This window comes from Mixophyes fleayi, chromosome 1 (genome assembly GCF_038048845.1).
Source record: "Mixophyes fleayi isolate aMixFle1 chromosome 1, aMixFle1.hap1, whole genome shotgun sequence".
Taxonomy (NCBI): domain Eukaryota; kingdom Metazoa; phylum Chordata; class Amphibia; order Anura; family Limnodynastidae; genus Mixophyes; species Mixophyes fleayi.
In genome coordinates, this window is record NC_134402.1 from 463,274,753 (window position 1) to 463,290,861 (window position 16,109).

At 44.6% G+C, this 16,109-nt stretch overlaps 1 protein-coding gene across 1 annotated transcript in view; it reads right to left on the reverse strand.

Annotated features, from left to right (window-relative positions):
* The window catches only part of LOC142110416 (myosin-IIIb-like), a 185,895-nt gene that overhangs the window by 115,745 nt on the left and 54,041 nt on the right, over window positions 1-16,109 (reverse strand). Inside the window, exons 7-11 of the mRNA XM_075193765.1 lie at window positions 12,407-12,506; window positions 7,907-8,032; window positions 4,379-4,487; window positions 3,180-3,296; window positions 1,631-1,731 (exon numbers count right to left, since the gene is read on the reverse strand). Of these exons, the coding sequence (XP_075049866.1) occupies window positions 1,631-1,731; window positions 3,180-3,296; window positions 4,379-4,487; window positions 7,907-8,032; window positions 12,407-12,506 (553 nt within the window). The remainder of the gene's footprint in view (window positions 1-1,630; window positions 1,732-3,179; window positions 3,297-4,378; window positions 4,488-7,906; window positions 8,033-12,406; window positions 12,507-16,109) is intronic.

Consider the following 16,109-nt stretch of genomic DNA (forward strand, 5'->3'; position numbering starts at 1 on the left):
CAAAGTACTTGCTGTTACATTATTTAAATAGTCCCCTATCTTGTTAACAGGACAGAATACACAGAATAGAAAGCTAACAACCCCCTGCTGTGTATTTAGCTTAAAAAGATGTGTTAGTCACTCACAGATGAAAGGCCTAGTTAGCATGAGATTTCCTTTCTTCAGAAGTTACAAAAACAAATTTCCTCCAACACAGGATATGGCCTCAGAAATAAATATATTTCCACAACAAAAATCAGTACATTTGCAATGAAATACAATGGCGCAATTACAACCAGCAAGAAGGAACAATGGCTTTTGAAAAATCACATGTACTCAATCCCAGACGAACCCCCAATTATTATAGCAATAATTGAAAGTTCATAACATAAGAACAAAGAAAATGAAAAAGATATAAAAGGTTTTACGGGTAACACATGTCTTAATAGCTTCAGATAGAAAAATTGCCTAAATGTTCTATCTTGCAGATACTTTTGTTAAGTCAAAAGAAAGTATTGGTTTAAAATAAGGATAATTACATCATTTTGAAAATTTCAAGGTTCATTCAGATTAATATCTGGGAAACTCCAATCCCACCTGTAGCCTGGTAACATACAGGGAGGACAAAGACTCCCATGTGCCCAGTACCCTGGTTCTATACAGGGAGGACAGAGGCTCCCAGGTGACCAGTACCCTGGTTCTATACAGGGAGGACAAAGGCTCCCAGGTGACCAGTACCCTGATTCTATACATGGAGGACAGAGGCTCCCATGTGCCCAGTACCCTGGTTCTATACAGGGAGGACAGAGGCTCCCAGGTGACCAGTACCCTGGTTCTATACATGGAGGACAGAGGCTCCCAGGTGACCAGTACCCTGGTTCTATACAGGGAGGACAAAGGCTCCCAGGTGACCAGTACCCTGGTTCTATACAGGGAGGACAGAGGCTCCCAGGTGACCAGTACCCTGGTTTTATACAGGGAGGACAGAGACTCCCATGTGGCCAGTACCGATTCTATACATGGAGGACAGAGACTCCCATGTGACCAGTACCCTGGTTCTATACGGGGAGGACAGAGGCTCCCATGTGGCCAGTACCCTGGTTCTATACAGAGAGGACAGAGACTCCCATGTGGCCAGTACCCTGGTTCTATACGGGGAGGACAGAGGCTCCCATGTAGCCAGTCTGTGTGGAAGGGGTACTGTTCCTATCTTGTTTAATTCTGGAGGAGGTTATCAGGGCTCTTGCCAATGTAAGTACAACTTATTCTGCCAATATAAGGACTGTCCTCCCATCTAAATCAGAGATCCCTACATTTGGCCACAAGCTGGGAGTACGCCAAGGATTGAGAGTGCCACATGGTTATGTTCTGCAGAGAGCCTTATTATCTGTGTGCATGTCAGGAAGGACACCCCAGGGGCAGCGCCTTAATGAGCCAGGATTACAAAGTGGAGATAAACTGAGGCTATAAAATCTACTCATGCACATCCCCCTCTTATTTCTGCATTGATATAGGTGACTCCACAATGATAGACTGTTATTTAATAGATACACAAAGCACATCCTACAGTCACAGCTCTAACACAATACGCTAACACAGTAAACACACTCACTTTTTGCACTGTTCTGTATGGAAATTGTTACACACTTACATGGTTGAAATAGTTTTGCAGCTGCTCATTTGCCAAATTTATACAAAGTTGTTCAAAACGGTTGACTCTGAAGTTTTCAAAGCCAAAAATATCCAAAATACCTGAAAGGAAAAGTACAATTTGGTTAGATAACTTGTGTTTCCCTGAAATGGCCTATTTAATAACCTTTTCAGTTATCTGCAAGGACCTACAGTGGCAGGAGCCACGTTTCTTTTATGCTACTAGAACACCAACGGAATTGCTCTAGCACGTTTACGTTGAACACCACCAGCGTTATTTAAATAGCTAGAAAAACAAACAAACTACACACCGTTTACTCGCAGAGGTTAAATATAGAAGTGATGTGTCATAATGGTGCAATAGGAACCATCGACCTCACAACGCTAACACGTAAGATAACTTGGGTAAAGAACTAACAATCCCTTCCAAAAGCCCATCAGTGGGACACTCCTGAACCGTACACCCTTTCTGGCATATTGGAATAACAGTATGGACTGATACATTAGCCGGCAGGAGGTGTCCGGCAGGATCATAGGCGTATCTTGATAAGGGGTCTAATAATAATCTGTAACCTCAAGCAACAGACGCACAATAAAAGTAATCGCCATGTACTCCCAGTTTATGTACAGATTTGTTGGGACATAATCTTGTCGGGCAATTATAACTCCCGTATATCTTTATTCAGGGCCGCCATCAGTGGGGTACGGCCAGTACTGCTGTGAAGGGCCCGGACAGACTAGGGGGCCCGGACAGAACTCTCCGTCTGTCCGGACTCCCTGGACTGTCTGGGCCCCGCAGTCACCGACCGTCCCTCCCCTTTTTTTTCTTACCTTCTCCGCGATGCTGCAGCTCTGCCTGCCAGACTCTGATAGGCTGGGAGTGCAGCGCGGTGACATCATCACCATGTGCCGCACTCCCAGTGTATTAGTGACTGGGAGGCAGAGCTGCAGCATCGCGGAGCAGAAGGTAAGTAAATGAGCTATTGTTTTTTTTGGAGGGGGGAGAGAGGGAGGGCCCAGGGGACCTGGGGGGCCATAACTGTGAAGAGAGGGGGGAGAGGGAGAGCCTGGGGAACCATAATTGTCCAGGGAGGAAGGGAGGGACAGGGAGAGCCTGGGGGACCTGATCTGTGGAGAGAGAGGGGGGGAAGAGGGGGACCTTAATTGTGGAAGGGGGGAGAGGGAGAAGGGGACCTTAACTGTGATTGGGGGGAGAGGGGGACATTAACTGTGATTGCGGGGAGGGGAAAGGGGGGACATTAACTTTGGGGGAAGGGAACATTTACTGTGATGAGGGAGTGGGGGGAAATGTACTGTGATGAGGGATAGGGAGCACATATATGGCGAAGATGGAGGTGTGCACATGTATGGGGAGGGGGGCTAATGTATTGGGAGGGGGGTACATGTATGGGGAGGGGGGGCCCCCGCCAGATTAATTAGTACTGGGCCCCACAGTTTCTGATGGCAGCCCTGTCTTTATGCGGTGCAGTCATCCTCTCGCTTGATGGATACATTAAGCTTTCCAATAAGCGGGAATGAGAGTGACTCACCAATCTCCTGCAGGTCTGTTTCTCTGACCACATCTCCAGCAAGCAGCTGATTGACTTTAGTAACAATCCATCCAAACATACGCGAGTAAACCACACGGGCAATGGAGTCTCTGGCATCTGAGGGAAGATACACAGGTTACAAAGAGGGCACAGACAGCAAATCTTCTACAAACATAAACACCACATAGGCTAAACAAAATAAATCATGAAATCATATGTATGATATCAGCAAAACAAGAACTGTGGTTTAAAATGTTACTCAGTCTGTCTCATTATAGGCACCCGATTACCACTTCCTAGAAACATTTATTTATCGTAACTTCATTTGCAGCTACTCTGCCCAACTTACAATTCCATTTACATCTGTCTGTAACAAGTTACTATCCAGCTCTACATAGCTTAGTGTCACCAGCAGATATGGACACCTTACATTCCAGGCCATCTACAGGGTCATTACTAATAAAGGATGGGACTAATACTGATCCCTACTCTACACCACTAATATCATACATATTATTATTATTTTATTATTAGTATTTATTTATAAGGCGCCACAAGGCATCCGCAGCGCCGTACAGAGATAAACAAAATTACAATACAATGGGAGACAGCACAGTACAGTAAACACAGCAACTCAGTAAGCTCAATGCACAGCTAGAGAGGGCGGGGAAGGGGGAGGGAGGATCCGCAAACGACGGGGCCCAAGAAGGAGGGCGCGGAAGACAGGGAGACCCCCAGGGGGGAGGAGGGAGCGAGAGTGGACGTGGTGTGGAGGACCCTCGAGGATGAGGGCTAAGTAGCTGGAGAGCAGAGTTAGAAGTGGTGGAAACAGGAGGAGAGATAGCTTAGTGTCATCAGCAGATATGGACACCTTACATTCCAGGCCATCTACAGGGTCATTAATAGATTGAAAAGGACCGTGTCTAATATTGATCTGTATGGAAGATCACTAACAGCTTTATCCCGGCCTGAATAGGTTCCATTTATAACTACCCTCTTCCGTATAGTAGAGTCACGATTTTAACCATGTACATACTTTACACATAGTCTTGATATCCTTAACTGACAGCATGTACCAATCTATTATGTGGAACACTATAAAAAAAATCTGCCTTGTGCATTATAAATAAAATATAATAATATTTAAACACTTACTAAAGGGGCAGAACACTTATTAGTTACCTTGGCTGATCACTTACCCTCTGCTTGCTGCTTGCTGTGTAATCTCCGGATGGCTTCACCACGAGTTAAAGATACTGTACAAATCAAACAGCTCATCAAGTCCTCTTCCTGGACCCCAAACTGCCCCTAGAAAATCACCCCCAAAATAGTTTGTTATAAATAACAAATAAATACAACATGTTTAAAGAGAAGAAAGCGAAAACCTTATGAACTATAAACCAAATGAGGAGATGAGAAATCTTAAGAGAGCGAGATTATTATATAACACAGATGCAGTCATTCTGGTATTGCATGTAAGAGCCTGGTAAACTATAATGACAGGAGGGGACAATGTGTGTGGAAGATACATTTATACAGGGTGTGGTTGATGTGCTCGGGTGTGGTTGATGTGCTTGCGTGTGGTTGATGTGATTGGGTGTGGTTGATGTGGTTGATGTGGTTGCGTGTGGTTGATGTGATTGGGTGTGGTTGATGTGATTGGGTGTGGTTGATGTGGTTGATGTGGTTGGGTGCGATTGGTGTGATTGGGTGCGATTGGTGTGATTGGGTGCGGTTGATGTGATTGAACAGTTCACACCTCCTTTTACTCCTGTTGATGGTGGGGAAGCTGAAGATCGTTTCACGTGTTATATTGCAAAAACCGACATCCACCGTCAACACAATGAGAGTTACACTGAAAGCTGGTGATTCCCATTTGGTTTGTCTTACAATGCATAGGGACTTGTGCCCTACGTAATAATAATAAAAGAACACAATGGTTCCATAACCCAATTCATTCACAATAGAGCATTTAACAGAAAGCACCGTCAATCTTTTATTTCCGATACTTGGAAGAGGGAATGTCACTTTCCTCTTACCACAAAACAGCAAAAGAACCACAGACACAGTACTTACATTTTAAGTTGGTGGTTTCAAAAGAAAATGACATGTATAAGCCAAAAACATGTTGAAGTGAAAGTGAAATGACTCAAACGGCTTCAAGTAATATCAAAGAAAAAAGCATTTATTAAATGACAAAAAGCCTCAAAAACTGTAAAATAGCACCTTAAACATAGAGAGACCAGTATAAAATATGCTGGTTATAAGAACAGCTTGGATGACCCTACAAAATACAAGCAGAGGTGTCCGTTACCTTTACATCAGGATAATCACAACCCCTGTTCCTAACCATTAAATCTAAATCAGAAGTTACCAGACTTTGGAAATCACCATTCAAAATAGTGAGATCGTACTCCGGGAATCAATAGGTTGTGACCAATGGTGGAGAACGAGTGGAAGCTTTTCAGACAGCAGTAATGCTGGAAATGGGGAAGGAATGACCCTGAGCACAGTCCCTGACACCTGGCTATTACCGTCCAATGACACAGCTGCCCTACTGCTCCATATACCGACTGTTCTCCTCTCTGTAATGTGCTATACATTGTATATACAGTCCCTGACACCTGGCTATTACCATCCAATGATACAGCTGCCCTTCTGCTCCGTATACTGACTGTTCTCCTCTCTGTAGTAGGCTATACATTGTATATACAGTCCCTGACACCTGGCTATTACCATCCAATGATACAGCTGCCCTTCTGCTCTGTATACTGACTGTTCTCCTCTCTGTAATGTGCTATACATTGTATATACAGTCCCTGACACCCGGCTATTACCATCCAATGATACAGCTGCCCTTCTGCTCCTTCTACTTACTGGTCTCCTCTCTGTAATGTGCTATACATTGTATATACAGTCCCTGACACCCAGCTATCACCATCCAATGATACAGCTGCCCATCTGCTCCTTCTACTTACTGGTCTCCTCTCTGTAATGTGCTATACATTGTATATACAGTCCCTGACACCCGGCTATTACCATCCAATGATACAGCTGCCCATCTGCTCCTTCTACTTACTGGTCTCCTCTCTGTAATGTGCTATACATTGTATATACAGTCCCTGACACCCGGCTATTACCATCCAATGATACAGCTGCCCATCTGCTCCTTCTACTTACTGGTCTCCTCTCTGTAATGTGCTATACATTGTATATACAGTCCCTGACACCCAGCTATCACCATCCAATGATATAGCTGTCCTTATACTGACTGTTCTCCTCTCTCTATTGTACTATACATTGTATATGGTGAATACATTCTGATATTTACTTTGATATTAACTGAATGCTGTGCTCTGTAGTCTTTTCTGCTTTTGGTACTTCAGTTTTTAGCACCCTTTTGCATTTTCAAAATCTACATAATGACATTCATTTGATGAGAGAAGGCACACCACTGAGAGGACAGGGGGCACATCACTGAGAGGACAGGGGGCACCCCACTGAGAGGACAGGGGGCACCCCACTGAGAGGACAGGGGGCACACCACTGAGATGACAGGGGGCACCCCACTGAGATGACAGGGGGCACCCCACTGAGATGACAGGGGGCACACCACTGAGATGACAGGGGGCACACCACTGAGATGACAGGGGGCACACCACTGAGAGGACAGGGGGCACACCACTGAGAGGACAGGGGGCACCCCACTGAGAGGACAGGGGGCACCCCACTGAGAGGACAGGGGGCACCCCACTGAGAGGACAGGGGGCACCCCACTGAGATGACAGGGGGCACCCCACTGAGATGACAGGGGGCACACCACTGAGATGACAGGGGGCACACCACTGAGATGACAGGGGGCACACCACTGAGATGACAGGGGGCACACCACTGAGATGACAGGGGGCACACCACTGAGATGACAGGGGGCACACCACTGAGAGGACAGGGGGCACACCACTGAGAGGACAGGGGGCACACCACTGAGATGACAGGGGGCACACCACTGAGATGACAGGGGGCACACCACTGAGAGGACAGGGGGCACACCACTGAGAGGACAGGGGGCACCCCACTGAGAGGACAGGGGGCACACCACTGAGATGACAGGGGGCACACCACTGAGATGACAGGGGGCACACCACTGAGATGACAGGGGGCACACCACTGAGAGGACAGGGGGCACACCACTGAGAGGACAGGGGGCACCCCACTGAGAGGACAGGGGGCACACCACTGAGATGACAGGGGGCACACCACTGAGAGGACAGGGGGCACACCACTGAGAGGACAGGGGGCACACCACTGAGATGACAGGGGGCACACCACTGAGAGGACAGGGGGCACCCCACTGAGAGGACAGGGGGCACACCACTGAGATGACAGGGGGCACACCCTGTCATCTCACTGGTGTGCCCCCTGTCATCTCACTGGTGTACACAAAGATTCAATGCAAAACAATAGTTCTTTGTAACCTAGTGAATGTTTCTTAGAATTTTTGCCACAATACAGTAACACTTTGGGGGAATCCACAGAGATGTCCGGATGGACATCAATGCGTCTCCATGGACTGTCCCGCGACACCTCACACCGAATAGAAGTCTCCATTTAAATCAACCTTTAGCTTACAGTAACATCATGACAGTCTTTTTATTCAACCTCCATATGGTGTCTACACACACACACACACACAACCATTTATTCCCAGAAAATGTGAAATTACTTACCGCAGCAGCTTTCAGCCACCCCAACGCTGAACAATTCACTGTAACACCGCCCATTTCCTGTTCTTCAAACACAATGTTCCCGAGGGACAGAACCCCTGAAAGGATGGTTTTCAAGTCCAGTTCTTCCTGTGAGATAGAGTGAGAATATAAAATAAGACATTCATGATAAAACCTCTTCAAGCCATGAAAACAACTTATACGGTCATTGATTTGGGTATGTAATACTCAGAAGCTCCTCCGTTCATAACTGTTACGTCTCTCGGGAGACTCCTATTAGTCAGTGTTATCACAGGGCTTCCCAAAGCGCGGAGTCTAACTGACCGCCCGGTCATCACCAAGAACCACCGCAAGGTGGGATGGGTTTTGCTGCCAAAGGCCCATGAGTCGCAGCCCTTAGGTTAGCCCCCTGACGTAATAGGTGAGAGACTGTAGATGAGGAATCCCGGGGGGGAGACTCAGTAGCTGTATTGCACATACAGAAGAATCCAGTCACGTCTTAGTGGAACACCGGGTCGGAAACACTTTAGAGATAGCACATCCAAGAGAGTCGCTGGGTCGGATACACTGATACTCAGACAGCCGAAACAATAATAATAACCGGGTCGGATACACGTAAGCACAGGCAGCAGAGTAGTCAGTATGAATAGCCGGGTCAGGAGCACAAGGAGCAGAGTAATCCAGAAGCGGTAGTCTAACAAGCCAGAGGTCATACACGGAGGAACACCAGAAAGCAGCACAGGACACACACAGAGAGCCAGACGCCAAGCTGTAACTTTTTGCTCTGACACAGTGTGTCCGAGCCTGCAAGATAGAGGGGAAAGGAATTCAGATTTCACGCCTCTGTGTCACAGCCGACTGCAGCCGCGTGCCACCTGCTCGGTAGAACAAGGGAGCGGGTGCAATCAAGAACAGGAGCGAGGGTTAGGTAAGTCTCTTACAATAATTTGCAAAGTCACAAAAACATAAGGTAAACTTAAGAAAGCTAACCAAACACAGAGTCTAACCAAACACAGAGTCTAACCAAACACAGAGTCTAACCAAACACAGAGTCTAACCAAACACAGAGTCTAACCAAACACAGAGTCTAACCAAACACAGAGTCTAACCAAACACAGAGTCTAACCAAACACAGAGTCTAACCAAACACAGAGTCTAACCAAACACAGAGTCTAACCAAACACAGAGTCTAACCAAACACAGAGTCTAACCAAACACAGAGTCTAAACAAACACAGAGTCTAACCAAACACAGCGTCTAAACAAACACAGAGTCTAACCAAACACAGAGTCTAACCAAACACAGAGTCTAACCAAACACAGAGTCTAACCAAACACAGAGTCTAACCAAACACAGAGTCTAACCAAACACAGAGTCTAACCAAACACAGAGTCTAACCAAACACAGAGTCTAACCAAACACAGCGTCTAAACAAACACAGAGTCTAACCAAACACAGAGTCTAACCAAACACAGAGTCTAAACAAACAGAACGAAACAGCGAGCGAAAAGGGTGAGAATGCAGTGCCCCTAGAAGGATTCAGAGAAATAGATTTAACAGTGTGTACAACAATCCACTTTTCCTACATCTGGTGGACACGGCTACCATGTGGATGTGACAAAGGTGTCCCCTAGGGAAGGGAATGCTTAGACATAAAGTAGCTGAATGAAAAACTTGTCATTCAAAGCTGGAGTGCCTGCTCAGTAAGTCCGCCTCCAATTCTCCACAACCAGAATGTACACTGCTGGAATCTCTGTCAGAAGATTCCCTCATCACTAGGGAGTTCTTGATTCCACCCTGATGATTTAAGTACGCACCTGCTGTGGCTTTGTCCAACTGAACACGGAAGTTCTTGCCCTTCAGTACCACCTGGGCACCGGTCAGAGAGTTCATCATGGATCTGAACTACAGAAAGCTGATAGGGAGCTTACTTCACACCTGGACCAAAGACCCTCCAACCAAAGGTGTATCATCATTGCCCCCTAACCCTGAAGACTGGAGTCCAACATCACAACGGTCTAGTCGAGGATGAAAAAGGAGTGGCCCTTGATCAAGTTGCCTGCTCTCAACCACATCTGGGGACAGTGAGATGAGCTGACAATCCAACCAAAAGCTCCAATTTAACCATATCCTCAAGATATCCAGCTGAAACATCCGAGTGTCGAACTTGGCATACTGAACAGCTTCAAAAGTGGAGACCATCTTCCCCACCAACTTCATGAAAAAAAGAACTGAAGAAACCTCTGAGGGTCAGAACTTTCCTCAGCAATACCATGTCTTCCAGAAGGAATACCTTTATAACCTGGTGTCGAATTAGAGTCCCAGAAACACCATCCTATGATCCAGAACCTGGACAGATTTTTGGTAATTCAAAATCCACCCATGCAGTTCCGTTACCTGCAGGTGAGGTTGCAGCAAAGGGGGCCAACTCAGCCTTGAGAAGCAGATCATCCATATAAGACACGATGAGGTCTCCATGAGATCTTAAGTGGGAGGCCATAACTGCCATGACCTTCATGAGGACTCGTGGCGCAGTGGCCAAAGCAATTAAAGGGCACTGAACTTAAAGTAAGACTCCTGTAACGTGAATCTGTGTAGGCTGTGGTGGCCCTTTCAGATTCGAATATGAAAACATGCAACATTGAGGTCTATGGACGTTAAAAAATTAAAAATTCATTACCCTCCATGCCATTGATAACGGATCTAGGAGACTCCATTTGAAGCTCTGCGTTCAAGTATTTCAGGTTCAAAATGGGCAGAAATGACTGTGGCAGGCCTATCAAAATGGCTGCTGAACTGCATTTTGTTATTTTCATGTGTTCATTATTTTAAGGTATTTCGCAAAGCTTATATAACCAAGGCAAAACCAGAGACATCTCCACATATCTTACTAGAGAGTAGTCCCAGATTGTTACTGCACATGTTCAAGCTTCTAATCAGAAGAGACAGAAGGATTTGAGGAAGCCTACATCTACAGAAGATCTGTGGTTAGTTCTCCAAGATGTTTGGAACAATCTCCCTGCCGAGTTCCTTCAAAAACTGTGTGCAAGTGTACCTAGGAGAATTGATGCTGTTTTGAAGGGAAAAGGTGATCACATCAAATATTGATTTGATCTAGATTTCTCTTCTGTTCATTCACTTTGCATTTTGTTAATTGATAAAAATAAACTATTAACACTTCTATTTTTGAAAGCATTCTTACCTCGCAGCATTTTTTCCACACCTGCCTAAAACCTTTGCACAATATTGTATGTGCAGTATACCTTGAGGCTGCAGCAGTGACAGACTGAATTTACAAATTCCAACTATTTTCGGGCATGGTCGCTTGATATTCCTGAGATGACGGAGAAGATGTGGCAGGATTTGCAAATTTACAGTAAGCCAAGGTGTATGTGGGGATATCTGGAGAGAGGAGCTGGTGTTATGTCTATTCAGGGGTCTCCTGCTTCGGATTTCATGTAGACAAATACACATCATACATCAAGTAACCTGGAGTATTATTGCAACAAATTACACACAAGTCTTTTGCGGGAACAGATTAAAGTTATCCAGATACAGACGAGCACAAACTCAGTCCATGACTTCCAACCTGATGATTAAATAGTTGTCGAAAAGTAAGAACAGATTTAAATCCTTCAAAGGCCTATGGGAAGTTCCCTTCCATGTGCTACCAATAACCACCACAGCAGTTGAGATTAAAGAAAATAGTTTTTGGATTCTTCATATCAGGGAAGGCTCCCTCACCCACTGCAATCCCTTGTAGAGTTAATGATTGGCCAATCCCTGACCATGGTTTCTTCACCTAAGGCTCAGCCTTGTATATCAGGAAGTCCTTCGAGCACTGCTCTCTACTGTCTCAGACATAGTTTCTTTCTACTGTGTATTTAATTTGTGATGTAAGTAGCATGGATTTGTGTATTGCGTAGCCACTCTCCCACTAGTTATTACAATCTGTATATACATTGCCCACATATATAGGTATATAGGAAAATATTTATGATCTTTGAAGCCAGTTCTATTGTAAAGCACATAGAGTCTTCCACATTTAGGAGAAATACATGAACATAAAGAGTAGCATATTGGGAGGAGACAGGTGTATGAGTGGGAGTAATTGGAGAGATGGGCAGATGAACTTGGGGAGAAGATATGTGTGGAGGCAGGAGTAACAGGAGATATGGGCAGGTGCACATGGGGCAAACACAGTGTAAGAGGAAGTTGCAGGAGATATGGGTAAGTGTCACATACCTCCGTGCCATGGACACTGTCATTACATCCGTCATTTGATTTATCATTGTCATCTAGGAAAAGATACATATTGAGCTAACTGGTAGTAATTAGACATATGGCTCAGGATGGTGGGGGCTGTAGTAATTGTACAGGGAAGAGGAAAAGCGACTGGAAAGAAAAACACCAGAAAATATATTGGAGCTTATCCCTCCTTTATCCAGGTACAGACGTCATGAATGTGTTATTTCTGAAGATGCTGCCACACACAATACCCACCTGATTTTGAAAGCCAACCATTCGCATGGCATTACTCAACCTCTGGTATCCTTCCACCCAGTTCCTGTTATCCGTCTCTTCCCACCCCTGGCCGATATACCTACAAGACAGGTCGCCCAAGTTACATTACCTGTATGCCCAAAAAATCAATGTAGCTCATTCATTTGGATAGATTTCAGTTGCAGGAATACTAAAGCAAATGATTCAATAATGGTACTAAAAGCAAATAATGCGTTATAATGTACAAAACAAATCACCCTCTTTATAGAACAATTATTACTATAATACGAATAGTGCTTGTACATTAGATATACAGATTACTGTGCACTACACATAGGAGGCAGAAATCTATGTGTTTCTATATAGGACATGTAGAATCACGTGATCAGTGATTACTAGAAGGCAAGGCATAAAATCACATAAGAAGGGTACATTCCTCTCTATATAGGATAATGTTTTTCTATACACGACCTGTAAAACCATATGTTACATATATATATATATATACACACACAAGTTAACCCGTACATGATACTCATGCATTCTAGTCAAATCAAGCTACTTAAGGTGTTAAAAAGGTTCTTGTCATGCATTTGGGCCATAGCCCAGGCCTCCTCAGGGGAAGAGCGTTACTTCCCGACGTAAGCGCCCTTTTTTAACGTGGTTTTGTCCACATGTCACCACCTCATCATTCTTCTCCATCACCTCATCCTTCATTTTCATCGCCACATCTATCCAGATGTCTATCCAGACACAGGGATCTCTCTCAGCGGTCCTGAGTATCACACTCCTCTCACTCTGTCACCCCCGGCAACCACCAACCACTCCCCACTGTCACCCCCGGCAACCACCAACCACTCCCAACTGTCACTTCTCCTTCAAGAAATATATATATATTTTTTTTAAATCTTTATAAACACTTTTAACAATTAACAAATTAAATTAACAAATTAAAAACATCTTAGTATACCAAATTTCAGCCCTTTCTGATTTTTTTTTCCCACACACTAAGAATTTAGTAGGTCAGTGTATAACTCCGCCCAGCAGGTGGCGCTGCAGCTTGGTTTTATTTTTTCCACACACACACACACACAGACAGACTAACACACGCCACTAGACATTTATATTATAGATACACACACGACGTGTAGAATCATGTGATGATGGATTGGACAGATGAGGGTCTATCGCAGCTTACCCTCCCCAGTGTCAAACCCTTCCAAGCCTCCTCACACCCGCAGGAATATTAACTCTATTGATTTTCAACAGTTTTCCCCCTCTATTCAACACATTCTCTCCCCAAATTCTACATTCTCCTCCCTTGATTGGGCAATACCTCATTTTCACCAAACCCTAGGACTGCCCTTGATCAAGTGGCTCCAGAGACTCTACATACTCCACGTAGAATTCGTTGCCAACCGTGGCACATTAAAATAACACAAACTCTACAAAAACTCTCTCATAAAGCAGAACGTCACTGGCGTAAATCTTGTACCTCTAATGATTTCATCACATATACTGGTATCTACCACTCTTATCGAAATGCTCTGAACACTGCAAAACAAATATACTTCCAATCTCTCATCTATGCTCAGGTTTCTAACCCCAAACGCCTTTTTAACATATTTAAATCTCTTCTAAACCCTCCCAACCCAAACCCTCCGACTACCATCAGCGCCCAGGATCTTGCTTCGTATTTCAAGGACAAAATAGAACAGATCAGGCTTGAAATGGTATCATCTCCCTCTACAAGCAATCAGCTCAATTCCTTTGTAGCACCCTCTGACACTCTCTCTTCATTTGATCCCACAAATGAAGAGGAAGTTTCTATTCTTTTCTCATCTTCCTATTGTACCTCCTGTCCTCTTGATCCCATGCCCTCACAAATTGGTAGGTCCCCGTCTCCTGTGCTCATTCCACCTCTAACTAAAATCTGTAATCTCTCTCTCTCTACTGGTATTTTTCTATCACTATTCAAGCATGCAGTGACTACTCCTATTTTGAAAAAACAAAATTCTGACCCAAACACTATCTCAAATTACCGCCGCATCTCTAAGCTCCCATGCGACTCCAAGATTCTCGAAAAAATAGCCTACACTCGCCTCACACACTTTCTTACAGCAAACAACCTACTGGATTCCCTTCAGTCAGGCTTTCGCTCTCAATACTCCACAGAGCCTGCGCTAATCAAGGTCATCACCTCTTTGTCTGTTTTACCCAGTTTGTTTATTAGTTTACTGTGTTTGTCCCCAATTGTAAAGCGCTACGGAACATGTTGGCGCTATATAAATAAATGATGATGATGATGATGATTTGATCACAGCAAAAACTGATGGTCATTAATCTCTTCTAATTCTCCTGGATCTCCCTGCTGCATTTGACACCGTTGACCACTCTCTCCTCATACAAACCCTAAAATCCCTGGGTCTTGAAGACATTGTCCTATCCTGGTTCTCATCCTACCTAGCTAATCGCACTTTCAGTGGTAATTTCTCTGGATCCACCTCTGCTCCGCTTCCTTTATCAGTTGGAGACCACAAGGCCCAGTCCTAGGTCCTCTGCTATTTGCTATCTACACCACTTCTCTTGGAAAACTAATAAGCTCCTTTGGATTTCAGTATCATCTCTATGCGGATGATACACAAATCTATCTATCCTCTCCTGATATCTCACCATCTGTGTTGTCTCACGTTTCTGACTGTCTTTCTGCATTTCTTGAATGTCTTCTCAACAACTCAAACTCAATCTTTCAAAAACAGAATTAATAATATTCCCACCCAAAAACAGAAGCTTCCTGCCTGACATTTCTATTTCTGTTGATAACATGACCATAAATCCCACATAAATCGATAGATTAAGTGTAAATCTGTAGGGGGTCTAAAGGGATCGGATCAGTTTTGTAACCCCATTTGATTTCAGACAACAGCTCACCAGAGCCAATAGCTCCCAGGAAATTTGACTTGAAGACGATTGTCTCTTCTGGATCAAGTTGTGGTGAGTCTTCCATATATGCTCTGGATAGAGCATCAGCTTTCCCATTTCGGGATCTGGCTGTATAAGGGATAACAAAGTCAAAATGATTTAGGAATAAACTCCATCTGGCATGTCGCAGAGAATTTTTTTTTGCAGACCGAACAGACTAGATTCCGGTGGTCAGTAAGTTCAGGGATTTGATGTGCAGCACCTGCAAGCAAATATCTCTATTCAGCAAATGCAGCCACAATGGCTAATAGTTCTTTATTACCTACATCATAATTTCTTTCAGAAGCAGTCATTTGTCGAGAGAAAAAAGCACAATCGTGGTCTTAGTCCTGTTTACACCACTCAGCGGTACCATATCACCGTACATCTCCCTCCTGGTCGAATGCAGCATTCTATCCGGGGACAAGCGTGACTTCTGTCTGCAGTACTGGAGGCCACCATCTTGGGTGAGACATTTGCTAAACATCCTGCTGAGTCTGAACACCTGATCTCATTCACCAATTGGCTTCCTCTGCAGACTATAAGAGTCTCCGCCTACACTCAGCAAATTGCCAGTGCAACACTTTCCTAGTTCCTGATCATCACAGTTGCTGTTGTTTTGCTGCTTAAATCTGCCTGCTGTACACAGATCTCCACCATTTATCCTCTGAAGAAATTCAGCCACATCCTGCAGTTGTATTATGGACTTCTCTGTGCGAGTTCAATTTTATCTTGCTGGCTG